Source organism: Podarcis vaucheri (assembly GCF_965113315.1).
Source record: "Podarcis vaucheri genome assembly, chromosome: 2".
Classification (NCBI taxonomy): Eukaryota; Metazoa; Chordata; class Lepidosauria; order Squamata; family Lacertidae; genus Podarcis; species Podarcis vaucheri.
In genome coordinates this window covers 18,060,690-18,077,242 of record NC_138760.1, presented here as the reverse complement: position 1 = coordinate 18,077,242, position 16,553 = coordinate 18,060,690, and the positions used below count along the sequence as shown (strand labels likewise).

Below are 16,553 nucleotides of genomic sequence, written 5' to 3'. Positions count from 1 at the left end.
TAATAATAATAATAATAATAATAATATATGTTCTTGAACAGAGAGTTAGAGCCAATTAATGTAGTGCAATGTTTTGTAATGTGCTTACTTAATATGCTCTAAATGTAAGAGACCTTAATTTAGCCTTCAAAAACTTGACATTGACTTTGAAAGGATTATATGAATTTAAGACGCATTGACATGTCAATCATTGCCATCAAGGGTACACAAATTGGTAGATCCCAGAAAAAAATCCAGAAACCTCAAAAAGAAACATAACAAAAAAGCTCTCACACATAGCTTGAAATGGAAAAATGGAAATGAGAATAGAAATGGCATGTGAAGTCCTCTTAAGGAGTATCTTCTCCTTCAGGATGACTAGTGAAATGCTTTTGAAAGCAGTGCTTTAAAATGATACAAAGCCAATTCACATTGCTGCATATATCTTAGACCCAAGACTCAAAGGCAGCAGTACATGGCTAGAGGGAATGTTGATGCAACCATCTTGCTAAACTTAAGCAGGTCTGGGTCTGGTTAATGCTAAGATGGGAGAATATCTGGAAACCTCATGTACACATTCAGTCCCATGATGGAAGGACGGTTGACTATAAATGAAATAAGTAAACAAATGTTAGTGATTATAGCAGCACCACTGCAATTGATTGGATTACAGTGGTACCTCGGGTTAAGTACTTAATTTGTTCCAGAGGTCTGTTCTTAACCTGAAACTGTTCTTAACCTGAAGCACAACTTTAGCTAATGGGGGCTCCCACTGCTGCCGCACCGCCACACGATTTCTGTTCTCATCCTGAAGCAAAGTACTTAACCCGAGGTACTATTTCTGGGTTAGTGGAGTCTGTAACCTGAAGCATATGTAACCTGAAGCGTATGTAACCTGAGGTACCACTGTATTAAACAAACAATACACCTTAAGGCTTTTAAGCAATCTCAAATGTTGTAGTAAACAGAAAAAGAAGGAATGCAATCAGAGTTGGATGACTGTCTCACTCCTGCAACATGGTAAGGGCTTTATATAATGTAAGAGTAGAAAAAGAGGGAAACCCCAGGCAAATGGGGGGGGGCAGGGGAGAGTAAAGGGGTAGAATAAACCATTTGATGTTCAAAAGTTTATAATCCAGTGCATTTCTGCCCCATCAGGTCCTCCCTCAGAGAATTTCAAAATTTCGATCTAATTTTTTTTAAAAAAATATTATTTTAATAATAAAATATTCTACTTTCTTCTTTTAATAAAAGTTTAATCTATTCTTAGAAAACGTTCCCCACCCCTGGGTTAGAGTATAGCAGCTGAGCTGAGCTGAGCACTAAAAGAGAGGCTGAAATTTCCAACAAACATCTTCAAACTATTCAGGACACTTGGAAGAACGACTCCCTCAAAGACAAAGCAAGGTTGTTGTGGATGTAGACCTTGCTACTTCATTTGCTTCTAAACTCCATGCCCCAAACAATCAAATCCTAAGAGCAAGGCAAACAGCTCTGGTAAGGCATAAAATCAAGGCTATCAAAAGGCAGGAAGCACCACTTAGATTCTGTATCAAATCAACTACCATTTGGCCTTTGGGTTTGGTGCCAAGTGCTTGGCATTAACTGCTCAGAAGGATATCAGTGCTCTAAGGCCAAATGATCAAATGTGTAAAGTGTTAAAAGGACACAGCCCCACACTTAAAAGTCGAAGCCAATTTGAAACATGGATTGTTGAGTCCTGAACTACTACTATCATTATTATCATTATCATCATCATCAACAACAACTTGCTTTTCATCCCTATGGTTCCAGAGGCATCTCTCTCATTTTTAAAAAGAAAGAAAAAAGAGTAAGTGAAAAAATAAAAAAGAGCAAGAAAGTCTGGCAATCAAGCCAAACTTAAATTTCATTTCTCAGCTGCAGAACGACTGATTTAGAAAACTGTGCATCAGCACAGATGAGCTGATCCATTCCAAGCAACTCTATTTATTTTTTAATTCTTAGCTACTTCGGTCCCCTCTAAGTGTGTTAGAGTGCACAACCAAGTGCACAAAGTGCACAACCAAGATCAGAGGAAAGCATTTAACCCTCATTCTGCAATCTTAAGCACAAGAACACTAGTTCTATAAATTTAGTGGAACTTAGAAGCAAATATAATTAGGACCAAGTTGTAAATTATTTTTATTCCAGGGTGCACTGATAGGGAAATATCACACGAGTTGCTTTCCAAGTAATTTCCTCCCAAGTTTTTAATCAATGGACCAAAAGCAGGGTGACCATACAAAAAAATGGGGGGGGGGACCACATACCCCTGAATATCTAATGTTTTATTATTACAAACTAGAATGAACCACTGCCAAGTATCAGTTACTGCTATGGTCATCCCCAAGAATAAGAAGTAGAAAATATGTGAGCTAACATTTATCAGAAATTCTGTTGGGGGGAATCAAAACAAGCTTTCAGAACTTCAGAGATCATCTTTAGGTACTTCATCAAAATGTACCAAGAGTTTGAATTCAGGTACTGTGTTTAAAGTGACCTATAGCTCTTGAGCCTAACCGACTCATGCTGTCATCTGTGGCACAAGTTTAACAACTAACACATAAGACCCCTACCTGGAAATTAGACACACCAGACTCAAAATATAACTGGCATATTATATTGTAACATACTCCAGCAACATCAAGCTTAGCCGTCTCCATCAGATACAGGAAGTTTTGGGATCAGGCCAGGATCAAATTTTGAAAAAAGGGAGCAACAGAGGAGGCACAACAGAGGTTTCCAAAATGATGAATAATATGCAGAGAGAGGGTTGTGTTCAGTGAAGTCACAGTTCTGAATTTAAGTTACTCATGTTCATTAACTTCAAGGGGTCTACTCCGAGTAGAACTAGCATTGAATACCACCCAGAATGTTTCCTTCTCTGAAAATGTTAGAACCGGAGATTGCCCAATGAATAATAATAATAATAATAATAAGCATTTATTTATACCCCGCCCATCTGGCTGGGTTTCCCCAGCCATTCTGGGCGGCTTCCAACGGAACATTAAAATGCAATAGTCTATTAAACATTAAAAGCTTCCCTAAACAGGGCTGCCTTCAGATGTCTTCTAAAAGTCTGGTAGTTGTTCTTCTCTTTGACATCTGGTGAGAGGGCATTCCACAGGGCGGGTGCCACTACCGAGAAGGCCCTCTGCCTGGTTCCCTGTAACTTGGCTTTTCACAATGAGGGAACCGCCAGAAGACCCTTGGCGCTAGACCTCAGTGTCCAGGCAGAACGATGGAAGTGGAGACGCTCCTTCAGGAATACTGGACCGAGGCCATTTAGGGCTTTGAAGGTCAGCACCAACACTTTGAATTGTGCTCGGAAACGTACTCGGAGCCAGTGTAGGTCTTTCAAGACCAGTGTTATGTGGTCTCCGCGGCCGCTCCCAGTCACCAGTCTAGCTGCCGCATTCTGAAGACAAATGGAAAGTACTTTGCACAGTGTATACATTGAATTCACTCCCTCAGGATATACTGATAGTCCCCCAACTTGGATGGGTTAGACAAATTCACAGAGGATAATGCTATCAATGGCTACTAGTCACGATGGTAAATGTGTTGTTGGCATCTGTCCGTCTCAAGAGACAATGGAGATGAGTACAGTACTGTAAAGCTCAACAGTGTGGTTTCATTTTCAGCCTGAGAGCCAAGTCCAATAAAAAGTATCATCTTACTCAAAGTGCAACAAGGATTCATTTAGCTCAGTGCACTCGTTTGGTCACCTGGAATTATGTGCTTTGCTGGCAGTGTATCTGCCATCTATGTGGCACACTGTGACTTGGATGCGGGGGGGGGGTGAGGATTGAACTAGTCCATATGAACTATTGGGAGAGTTTGTTTGTCGCCTATTTCAAGAGGCAGCAGACTATATCCTGCCCATCAGGGATCTGCCTAATAATAGGTTGTTACCATTAACATGGTAAACAGTTGCCAATATTCTCATTTTCATTTTGTAGATTGCATGTCGCTAGTTTGACCTCATAAAGCACCACTTTTCATTTAACTCTCCCCCCTCCACACACACCCAAGTCATCTACTGACATCTTTGCCCCTAAATAAAAGGCAAGCATGCAGCCGCATCAGCCTTTTCCTAGTTAAGTGGGAAACATGAATGTTTACATGTTACAATAAAACAGGGCTGCTGGCTATCCCGACTTATTGGAATGAACACTGAGTTGCAGCATGTTATCCAAATACTCCTCCTTTACTCCTCTCCGGCACGAGTGGCAGAAACAAACCAGGAAGCCATAATTAAGCTTGGTTTTCCATGACGTTTGAGTCTTGTATTGTGGTTTGTTTTTTACCTAACGAGCCAAGGTGGGGGGGCAGCGGACCTCATTTTATGGCTGACTGATAATCCTGGCTTGTTAGGAAAATACAAACCACGATCCCAAGTTCAGATATTGCAAAAAGTCAAGCTTAATTGCAGCTTCCTGGTTCGTTTCTTCCACTTGTGCCAAGGGTGGAATAAAGAGGGAGAAATGCCTCTGCGTTCCCGAGAAACCAGCAGCCCTCGGCTATCAACATGTGTCAATGAGTCCTCCTCTAATACTGTGCTGTAGAATCGCTCACAGTTAGGAGGAAGTTTGGTTTGGCCCCTTGCAGTAGCAAGATTTTTAAGCACGGATTCCTTAAATCCAATTGTTAGAACACTCTGAAACTTGGGTGTCCAGAACAGAACAAATGCAATCCAAAAGAGATCCTACTAATTGCTTAAACCATCTTATTATCCTACTGGAAATATGCCCCAAATATGTATAATCTGCTTTGATGAGTATTCTTTACCAGTTCATCAAACTTGCTGCTCATGTGCCCAAGCACCCAAGACTCTAGATTTCTCACATTCCTGAGTCTGGGCTACTACTGATATGTTCTGGAGACAGCCTAAGATGCATTTAATTGTCACACCTCCTGGTTTGCTCCAAACACTAAGAGTTTCACCTTCTCACATAAAATCGGCTTATAATGGGCCTATATTAAATGCACCTCAGCTGAATGAGCTAAGATGAAATGAAGAGCCAATTACTGTTTCGTGGGCTAGACAAGAACAAGATGAACACCACTGCAACACAGGCTGTTCTCACTCAGAGGCCACAAGACTAATCCAGAACACACTTGGTGCCAAAGAGAACAGCTGATCCCAGTGCCACCCACCGCTCTGTACAGCTAGACTAATACATCTGGTACAGCCGATTCCCAACAAAGTCAACATTTACGGGTGATGTGTGGGCCTTTCAGCCCTGTATACCAATTCGGTGTCTGCACAGTACTTCACAGTCTGTATCTGTCACCGCAACAACCCTGTGTTCACCAACATTCCCATTTTACAAATGGGAAACTGAGGTCCAGAGATGAAAACTAGGCAATAAACCCACCAAGAGTGTGACTAAGCTGGATTCTAAACCCATGTCTGTCAAAGACGAATATCCAGTCACTGCACCACAGTGGCAAAACAAGTACCGTATTTTTCGCTCTATAACACGCACATCGTTTTTAGAGGAGGAAAACAAGGGAAAAAATATTCTGAATGAAACAGTGGACGTATCATTTTTGTGCTTCATGCTGTGGCCACAGACATGTGATCTGATGGTGAATTTGGGGTGACCCAATGCAAAGATCCTGAGGATCCATGTGGATCCATGCTTTGTAACCACATTTTAAGTGGGGAGGGAAGGAAAAACACAGAAGGCTAAGAATGCAGGAGAGGGCTATAACGTGAGGAAAGGAAGGCAAAAGTTTCGCCCCACCCACCCACACAAGCCAGCCAGCGTGCTCTCTCTCTCTCTCTCTCTCCCTCCCACCAGCATGACAGAAGAAAGCATTTTATCTGCATTAAGAACTATTTAGCAGCGAAACCTAAGCTTTGCCATCCCTTAAGAGGTACAGACACTGTAATCTTCCAGATCGCATGAATTTACAGGCAAAACACTGTTTAAGGATTTCATCCTTTTAAATGGAAGAAAGCATATTTGAATGCTGTGTGTCTCCAAAAACAAAAAGCAGGAAGTCAAATCAGAATTTTAAGCCGAACCTGTAATCTCTCTCCCTTCACAAACATTGTTCCCTCCGGAGCAGGGAGAGGATAGAACGAAGGACGCTCTGCTTTCCTCTCTACTTGCCTGGAGGGGAGGGGCTTCCCCTGCTCTTTGTTCCGTTTGAGCAAACACAGCAAGGAAACAGAAGCGGGTGGGCAGTAAGACCCTGAGGCAGAATGCAGGAAAGCAACAGCTTCCTCTCTCACGGAGCTCCCTTCTCCCTGAAGCGCGGTTTGATTTTTGCCTCATTTTTCGGCTCCAGGGAGCACACATTCGCTGCATAACATGCACAGACATTTCCCCTTCCTTTTTAGGAGAAAAAATCTGCGTGTTATAGAGCGAAAAATACGGTAGTTAAATAGTTAAAACAAGCATTTAAGCTTGCTAAGCTGGGAAACTTTAGCAGATGGGTTGCCAACGTTGCACCTGCAGGCACACCAGCACCTCCAGAGGCCATCCCTGGAGCCACAAATTTCAACTACTCTGCCCAGCAACCTGCTGAAATTATTTTATTATTATTTATTAAATTTATATCCTGCCCTTTATACACATCAGGGCAGTTCACAACATAAAATTACAACTAGGCTTGAAATAAACAAGCAGTGGTTTATAAAGCCTAATTGCTAGCAGAAGGGGAGAGTGATTTGAATGTGTGTGACTACAGTGTGCACACAGGTATAGTTTGTGAGTGTATGGTATCCACAACAGCTTTGCTGGTTTGCAAATGTGTCCATGGGCCCAAAGATGCTTCCAACCCCTGCTTTAGCACATCCAGTTCTTAAACACAAATTCTAAAAGAGACACATAGTACATGGATCAAATAGTACTTCCCTGCTCTACCCACAATGTGTGTGTGGTGGTGAGGGAAGCTTAGCCAAAAGGAAATTGTAATCTTCATGCAAAGTTGAAAGAAGCAGGTTCAGTATTACAAGGAAAAAGTGGTTCTCCAAAACTTACCAGTACATTGATATTCTCCTTCTGGCTCAGCAATGACCGTACTTCCTCTATATCACGATTAAAGATGGCTTGGACCAGAGGAGGCTATAGAGGAGGAGAAAAGAGCAACTGTAAAACAAGCAGGATGAGAAAGGGAATAGTTATGTGCTAGCTTATTATTTCATTTTTTCCCATCTGGATCTTTGTTATTTTTACATACAGGCAACTCCCTGTTTGCGCAGAGGTTGCACCCTGGGTCATTACATGCATCTGCAGAGTGTGCATAAGCCCACACCACCCCCTTCTGGGGCCGAAAACGGCACATGCATCAATGGTCATGCGCCAATTGAACATGTGCAAAATGGCTGTCCCCTGTACTTGTATGCCCTTGTTATATTGTGAGTGCCTCTGTGAAAAATGAGGCCTTGAAAAGCAGCCTCTGGGAGCTCATAACCAGGACTTCTGAGGGTATTTTGAAGGAGAGGCCTGGAGCGCTGTCTCATGGTATACATAGTACCAAGACATGTGGACGGCGAGGGAATTGCTGCAGTGACTTGCAACACCTGTACCATGTTTGTCTTCCTACCTGAGAATGTGCAACAGTGCGAGCTGGTTGCCTTGCTGGAAGAGATGGTACAACAACTTGAGGCCTGCCTTTTCACACTTTGAGCTACTGGGCAAGATGAAAAATTTCTCGCTAGAGCAGAGTGGCCTGGGAACAGCGGAAAAGGTGTGGTGCCCCTAGGGAGGAGGAAGACTGCCCACAGCAGGAGACAAACCCCTGGAGGAACATGACACACAGAAGCAGGACTGCCAGGAGCCATGCTGTGTCACTAGAGCTGCAAAATCAATTCCATGCCCTCACCCCAGACACAGATTTTTGGGCCAGAGGCTTGCAAGAGTGGTGAAAAATAATTTTTAAAGGTTTCTTCAGCTGTGTTTGAAGCAAGTAATAGGTCCTTTGTGTGAAGAAGACGGAGAATTGCTATTCTGACAGACATAAGGCACAATTGCCTGGTGCCCGTCTTCACCCAAAAGGAAAGCAGTGGCCAACCTGGTGATTACAGAATAAACGATTCAAGAAGGCGGCTGAAGGCCAAGGTACAAAAAGAGATGGTAAGGGAACACTTAGCTACTTTGCCTCTGTCTATAATCTGTGAGAGAACAAGTGAGGTCCCTGCAGACTGGAGACAGGTAAATGTTGTCCCCATATTTTATTTATTGATTTTTATGTATCAGATTTGTGTACCATCCTTCACCCGTAGATCTCAGGGTGGTACACAGAGTAAAATACAAGACAAAAACATTAAATACTTGATAAGAACAAAAACAACAAACCAATAACCCCCCCAAAAAAACACATTTAAAAGAGGTATGTTAATTAGAGTTTTTGGACTACAACTCCCATCATCCCTAGCTAGCAAGACCAGTGGTCAGGGATGATGGGAATTGTAGTTCAAAAACAGCTGGAGGCCCAAGGTTGGGAAACACAGAATTAGACAAAGGCACCAGTTGAACCACCCTGGGGAGAGCATTCCACAAATGGGAAGCCTTAGCAGAAAAGGCCAGTTTTCATGTTGCTGCCTTCTTTCATGCAGGGGGCCACATGAAGATCGGTCTCAAATGATGATCTCAGGGCCCAGGTAGATTCATGTGAGGAAAGGCATTACTAGAGGTACTGTATTGTGGTCCTGAGTCATAGGACAAAGCCAGAACTTTGAATTGGGCCCAGAAACTAATCAGCAGCCTGTGCAGTCAGGCGAGGATCAGTGAGCAATCTGGCCACCAATTTCTGCAGCCAGAAGAATCTCATATATTTTTTTAATAAAAGTTACAAACTTGGTGGATCAGGGGAATGCTGTGAATGTAGTGTATGTTGATTTCAATAAAACAGAGGTTGGGTGGTCATCTGCTGTGAAAGCTTTAGTTGAGATTCCAACATTGCTGGGGGTTGGACTGGGCAACCCTCAGGGGTCCCTTCCAACTCAACAATTCTGAGATGCTCTTATTCTAGAGATAAACAAATATAGCATGCCACAAAAATCTGAACAAGGTATAAAAAGCCATCTCTCTTTAAGTCTAAATAGGTTGGATTGACAACCAATAGGACAACACACTAAACTCGTTTTTCAAAGGTATCAAGAAGACATCTTTCCTAACACCAGTGAGAGACCGAAGTTGGGAGTTTCATATGTACAAAGCCACTGATCAAATCTGGGGCCTAATACTGAAATATGCATACTGTAACTAAACGATGGCCCTCCTTAGAGATACAGACTAAATAATATCTGCTACTACAAATATAGAGATTTCCAAGCACAGGATACAAAGGGCCAAATTCAGTAAAAAGCTTCTATCAGGCTTTTATATCTGACTTCTGTGAATGTATTTCTTCTTGCTTTTTTAAAAAAGCAATTGTGTTAAGTCAATTACCCTAGAACAGAAACAATACGTGTTGGCGATTATCTTTAAAGCCTTAAATGGCTATGGTCCAGGATTCCTGAGAGATCATAGCAACCTACCTGCTTCCTAAGATCAGAAGCAGGGTGGAAGCATCTAAGGTGGAACCATAATTAATGGTGACAAGCAATAGGGCTTTCTCAGTGGCTACACCAATATTGTGAAACGCATTAACCTATGGATGCCCCCCCCCCCGGCTTTTTTTCACCAGCTGGGGAAGACATTCTTTTCCATCTTCCTTCACATTTTATTCTGCGTCTTTATTTTTATTGTATATTTTTCATTGAATGTTTGTTTTATGTTGTATTGCTTTAAATTGTTGTAGAACACTCTGAGTGGTGCATGGACACTAGAAATGTGAGACAGAAATCACTATATAAATAATGAGCCAATTAATCTAAATACCCATAAAGCAAATGCTTAATTTGACAAGTCAGGGCGGATGCACCAGAATTCTCTAGACTACTGACAGTGTAACTACAATTCACGAAGTCAATGAAGGAAAACATTTACCTAAATTCACAGGTCCGGCGCATGCAAATACTTCTGAGCTTGCCTTTTACCAATGATAGGTAATAAAGAGAAAATTATGCTGAATCTTCTGGCTAGCTGTAGTTCCAAAGGCAAGTATCCACAATTTTTGGCTCAGCTCAGTACAGTGGTGCCTCGCAAGACGAAATTAATCCGTTCCGCGAGTCTCTTCGTCTAGCGATTTTTTCGTCTTGCGGCTTAGCGGATTAGTGCTATTAGCGGTTTAGCAGCTATTAAAGGCTTAGCGGATTAGTGGCTAAAAGGCTATTAGCGGCTTAGTGGCTTAGAAAAAGGGGGGAGCGGGGAAAAATCGGAACACTTGCAAGACGTTTTCGTCTTGCAAAGCAAGCCCATAGGGAAAATCGTCTTGCAAAGCAGCTCAAAAACGGAAAACCCTTTCATCTAGCAGGTTTTCCGTCTTGCGAGGCATTCGTCTTGCGGGGCACCACTGTAGACAAGTGACTATTCTGGGTTGCCACTGACATTTTCTGCTATCCCAGATTCCTGTGGTATGCACAGCTCCACAGCAGGCAGAATCAGCACAACTCTTGGTGCTTCTGCATGCTCCAAAGCTCAGTGTAAACTGCAAGAACCTCCCCCGCTTCCAACATTTCTGTTCACTCCAGAGGACTCAAAAGAAAGGAAATAGAGGTCTTACGTCATGCTGAATGTTGGCACTTCTGCCTGTTCCAAGCTTCAATGCAACAACACAGGAGACCTCCTCTGAGTTCTCTGCAATTTGTACTTCCTTCTGGACATTTAAAGCTCCAGTCCCAACCACACTTACTCAGAAGTCACCCCACTTAATTCAACTGGACTTACTTCTGAATGCACATGATTAGGATTGCAACCGAAACCTATAAAACTTACGAAGATGTCCTGGAGTTTGACCTAAAGATATTTCACAATTGTTTAGGGAAAATAAAGCACACGGATCTAAGGGCACAATGCCTATTCAGCTATACTGTCAGCAGCTATACCTTTCAATACCACCCAGTCCACACACACACGTCCTGCACATTTCTATGTACACTGATCAGAATGTAAATTCATTTTGACTGCATAACTCTACCAAGCCTTTCCTTGTGCACACACAATGCTTAACACGAAAGGCTTGTAAGACTCAATTATTTATCATTTATAGCTCTGGTTTGCAAGGCATACACTGAATAGGCATGCAATCAAAGTACACAAGCAAGATGGAACCCTTATCTACTTGGCACAGCTCTAAACAGCAATCCCATGAGAAGAGGGAAAATACACTAGAGCTGTACCAAATGCCCCCATGGCCCTCCTACACACAGTGCAGCCTAGTAGAAAGGCAGAGTGGTTGCCAGTCCCATCTGCTCATCTCGTCTTCCAAAAGAAAAACTCCAGCCTCTGCGAATCTTTCCAGATGCAGCATTTTTTTGTCCAGCTAACCCCAGGTTTCCTTCCATCCACCAGAGTGCTTGGATATAGCAGCAAAAGGAGGAAGGCATAAAGGGGGAGGAATGAGTCATCCAGATGGAATGCAGGGGACTCTGCATCCCTCCTTTAGGGAGAAGAACAATTCCTAGATGATCATCATGCCTCCACAATTTAGAGTTGGGCACCTCCTTGAGCAGCTGAAATGACACACCCAATAAGGTGAATGCTTTAGCTTCAAAAATCCAAGTTACATTTGTGTGGTTGAAGTGCTGGACCTGGAAAACCTAATGACACCTATCTATCAGCATAATGGGAATATTAACGGGGCTGGAATTTTTAAAGAAATTTCCAAGAACCTGTTTCAGATTTTTAGTGCCAGCCAGAAGGGGTCCAGAGGTAAAACCCACTAACAAAAAAATTCTAGCTCAAGCTGTCGGAAACTTGGAATTTTGCAGGCCTAAATATAAATGATTTACCTCATACGATTGGCATGAAGATAAATGAGAATTATTGCCATGCACTTTGCGACTGAATATGCTTTGGAAGCAATTATCATATATGCCAGATTCTGGCTTCCACCTCCAAGAAATGGAGGAGGCAGTGCATCTGTTTGCACATACACGTAAGTCCCTGACAAGTACAATACAAGATGGGGGGGGGCACTGTCTATCATTCAGGCAAGTGAAGCCCAGAGACAGTCATGGAGAGCCAGCTCTGTTCCTTCTTTGCCCAATGGCAACAGATGGATAGCAGGGAAGGCCCTCCACTCATACTACCCAAACTCCTGAAAGGCATTTCACCAATAATGATGATGATAATTACTACCACTAGGCAGATCGATCAGGTGGAGCTTAGAACTCAAATCACATCTTCACCATACATTTAAAGCACACTCACACCACTTTAACAGTCATGGCTCCCCACCCCCCAAACAACACTGGAAATTGTGGTTTTTTTAAGGGTGCTGGGAAGTGCAGCTCTGTGAAGAGCCTCCTAACCAAGTACCCTTTATGTACAGTTCCCAGGATTATTTGTGGGGAGCCATAAGAGTGCTTTAAATATGTGTTTTGGATGTGATCTCAGGCACTGCAGTGAATCTGCATTGGCCAAGTAAACATTGCACACTTAAGTAAAAAGGCAAAATTCCTCAACGTGGGTGGTATTAAAAGAACAAATGTTTCTGGGATGTCTGGAGAAACAGAAAAATGAGTAAGATAGTTTTGGTTACTATCCCTAAGTTTACTCATGCACATAGTAATTATTTTCTACATTAAGTAAGGGAAGCCCCTGTTACAGGAATACTTAATGCAGAACCCTTGGGGTTTCATTATATCCTGTAACAGAATATTGAATGGTCAACTGTCATCAAGTTTACCGTCTTCTAAGAAGCAACGGGTGTAAGAGAAATTCAACATATGTTTCCTGCTATATTCACAGAATGAGGATCAGATGCCAATCTACTGGGAAACATAGGGCAACCCTAATGGAAAGAGATCGTTTTATGGAAGAGATAAGCAAGATTAACCTCATGCAAGTAACAAGAATGGAGAAAATGCACAGGCTATGCAAGAAACCAACACAAAGGCCAAAAGCACAATAGCACTAGAAGGATTTGAGATTTACAAGGTGCAAAAGGGGAGAGGGTGGTAGAAAAGGGGCAAGTCACCTTGTGCAAGTGTGTTTATATGCATGTGGACAGAAACCAAGTCCATGAAAAATTTCTTGCCCATCTGTGCCACAACGCAGCTGAGCAGCAAGCCTGACTTTGGCCAGAAGGAATTGTCATTTGCCTTGGACCAGTGGTTCAACTTCCAAGGCTCTGAAACGGAGAGATGTTTAAGAAGTAACAGGAGGCTTGAACCATGGGCAGATACGCTGGTCTGTATAAATGAATAGGGGCATTAGAAAAAAAATAACAGAGGAAATAACAGAGGCAATCCAAAGACCTGGCCAAGTGTGATGCAGTGATGGATGGGGGAAGCAGAGAATGGACAAGAAACAGGCTTGCTAGAAAAATCTGTCTATACCTGGGGAAGGTTCCTGCACCTTTTAGAACTTGCACAGAAAAAGAAGTCCTCCCAGGTGCAAGTCCGTCTTTCGCCCCAAAACTATGATATGTGTGTGTGTGAAATTCACCTTTCTGTTGCCACTTCTAAAAATACAGAAAAGGTCCTGTGGCAACGGAGGGAAAATATCGTTTAGGATTGGGGGGGCGGGTGTTTGAATCTCAGAAAGCAGGAAAAAGAGAGGTAGAAGCTAGCGCAAAGTGTTAGCAATGGGGAGAGGAGAAACGTGTGTATGGGGGGGGTGAATTCGCAGGTGCAAATGCGAGTCAAAAAGCTGGTTCCGAGGATTAGATAGATAGCTAACTAGACAGAGATGGAGGGGAAAGCGAAGGGATTTTCTAGCAGAGGCAAGGAAGAGAGCCGAGAGCCTGGAAAACAAGCAGCTCCTTCGCCTTAGGCGGGAAAGCGAGGCTTCTGCGCGGAGCCCGGGCGCCGACGGCCTTCTCGGGATGTCGGCGGCGGCAGCATCTGGCTCGGGCCCAGGTCCGCCCGCTCGGCTCCTTTTCTCCTGCCTTCCCCTCGTTCTCCAGTCTTGAGGCCGGGGTTCCCTCAGACGAGACCCCAGGGCCGCTCCCGGCGCGCGAGGGTGGGCGGCTCCATACTAGGCCGCGCATCCCCGAGCTTGCGTAGCCGGCGCGGCCGAGCGCGGGAAGGCGGGAGCCGAGGCCGGGTCTGGTGCCTTATGTTTGTTGTGCAGGATGGTGAGGGAGGGAAGGAGGGCGGCGAAAGCTCCTTTTCTCTCTCACACACACGCACCCCCCCCCGCCCCGGTACCTGGTCCGTGATGCTGAGAATCCCCATCTCCGGGCGGGGCCGCCCCCCGCGCTTCGCTCAGCAGCGCCGCCGCCTCCTCCGAGCTCCCGGCATCGATCGCGCTTCGGCTGCCGCGGCGCCCTCCGGCTGCTGGTGGTGGTGGGGCGGGCGGCGAGAGCGAACTGAGCCCGCCCACCGGAGGGAGGAAGGCAGCGAGAGGAGGAGGAGGAGAGGAGGAGGATGTAGGCCTGCGCCGAAGCAGCGACCCCTGCCGGGGAGGCCCAGCCGCCGAGGCCCGCCCTGTCCCAGGAGGCGGCGAGGCCGGCAGCCCGCCCAGCGCATCCGGAGCGAGGGCTGAGGGGACCCTCATTCCAGGCCTTGTCTCCTGAGGGGAGAAATGGCCCGGGCCTGAGGCGCTCACGCAGCATCCTGGGAGGCGGCTTGTTATTTTTTACCTCAGGCGCTTCCAACGGCTTTAAATTTATTCTGGTTTCCCTTTCCCGCAAATATTATTTTTGTTGCTTCACTTAATTCGGGGATACAGGGCACCTCTGGCGCCTCAGAGTAACACCCAAGCGCGTGGCACTAGCCATGCCATATCCACACTCAGCCATATGGGCTGGTAATAAATAATAATAATAATAATAATTACTATTATTATTATTTTATTATTTTATTATTACTATTATTATTATAGTATTATTGTTATTCCTGTTCCCAAATGCCTACTGAAACATCCCAGGCACTATCGCTTTTTGTTTTCTTTCCCTACACACAAAAGTACTGCGATTTGGTGTTTCTTAGGTGTTTCCTCCCTTTTAAATTTCATCGCCCATTATGTTGTGAGACCTAAGGGACTGGGCTGCAAATAAAATTTTTTAAACCTTTTGTGAAGTGCAGTATACAAAATGCGGCACTAGCTGGCGAAAGCGAGCTATGCAAGATTCGATGTATTTTTTCAAAAAAAAAATTGAATTAAAAAAGCATTTTCACAGCGCTTTTTTTTAATATGTGTGCAGATTCCACCCTGCTTGATGCACAGTCAGGAGTGAGCAGGAAAGGCAACGCCGAGGGAGGGTTTCCAATTTGATTTAGCCGTTCTGATTTGAGACGGTGGTGGTGTTCGCTCTGTATTAATTAACGTGAAGAAGGCAGGCGTATGCAAGCCACTATCGGAGTGATCCCCCAAGGCTCAGAGTTGGCACTAGAGCCTTCTCAGTAGTGGAGCCCTTCCTTCAAGATGTCCAGGAGATAAATAACTACACAACTTTTAGAAGACATACCAAGGCAGCCCTGTTTTGGGAAGTTTCTAATGCTTGATGTTTTATTATGCTTTTATATATGCTGTAAGCCATTCGGAGTGGCTGGGGAAACCGAGCCAGAGGGGTGGGTTATAAATAATAAAATTATTATTATTAGCAAACAGACATAGCCAGAGGGCTTGACATGGAAGAAGCCTTAGGTTCAGTTCAAGTGAGCAAGGTGCTCCTAGGTGAGCAAGGGTGCCAACTTGAAAAAAATATTGGGGGAGCCAGGTAAACCCAACCCTCCATTTGATCACATGATGCATCACATGCACACCATTTGAATGGCAATGCCCATCAACTTTTTTTGAGGAGGTGACCCCCTCAAATATTTTATTGGAGGGGCCGAAGACCCCTCTGCCCCTAGAAGCAGGTGAGAGTGCTTTAAGGTGGCAGGCCTAAAAATACAGTGGTATCTCAGCTTACATATGCTTCAGGTTACATACACTTCAGTTTACACACTCACGCTTCAGGTTACACACAGGTTACACAAGCCAGAAATAGTGCTTCAGGTTAAGAACTTTGCTTCAGGATAAGAACAGAAATCGGGCTCTGGCAGCGTGGCAGCAGCAGGAGGCCTCATTAGCTAAAGTGGTGCTTCAGGTTAAGAACAGTTTCAGGTTAAGAACGGACCTCCGGAACGAATTAAGTACTTAACCCAAGGTACCACTGTACTGCAGACCCTCCAAGTGTCCCTATTTTCTGGATTTACAGATTTGATCCTAAAATGTACTTTTCCTTAGGACGTTCCTTTTTTCATCAAAGAAATGTTGGAGGGTCTTCTTCTTTGGCGATCACTTGTAGCTGAGTAAAATAGCCTTCCATGAACATGGTCTTAACAGTGAGTATGTAAATGACTGTGGAGGTTAAGTCTGGATCCACACGTCCTTCCACAGGGGGCACATAGGTTTCCAGGCAGGAATTGATCATGGTGAGGGTTTGCCAAATGTGCCTTCCTCTTAGCATGTTTCTCCCTTTTGTCCTGAGTTCAAGTGTCTTCAAAACCCATGACACCTTTGGTAAAGGCTGTTTTCCAATGGGAGCGCTCGCAG

General features: G+C 44.1%; 1 protein-coding gene across 2 annotated transcripts in view; it reads right to left on the bottom strand.

The window, feature by feature from the left end:
* The window catches only part of ANKRD52 (ankyrin repeat domain 52), a 60,178-nt gene extending 45,378 nt beyond the window's left edge, over window positions 1-14,800 (bottom strand). The window contains exons 1-2 of one of the 2 annotated variants that reach the window (XM_082212414.1): window positions 14,219-14,800; window positions 6,999-7,082 (exon numbers count right to left, since the gene is read on the bottom strand). In XM_082212414.1, coding sequence (XP_082068540.1) covers window positions 6,999-7,082; window positions 14,219-14,245 — 111 coding nt within the window. In that variant the 5' untranslated portion in view covers window positions 14,246-14,800. The remainder of the gene's footprint in view (window positions 1-6,998; window positions 7,083-14,218) is intronic. The other variant, XM_082212413.1, reaches the window with a different exon arrangement.
* Window positions 14,801-16,553: the final 1,753 nt, after the last annotated feature.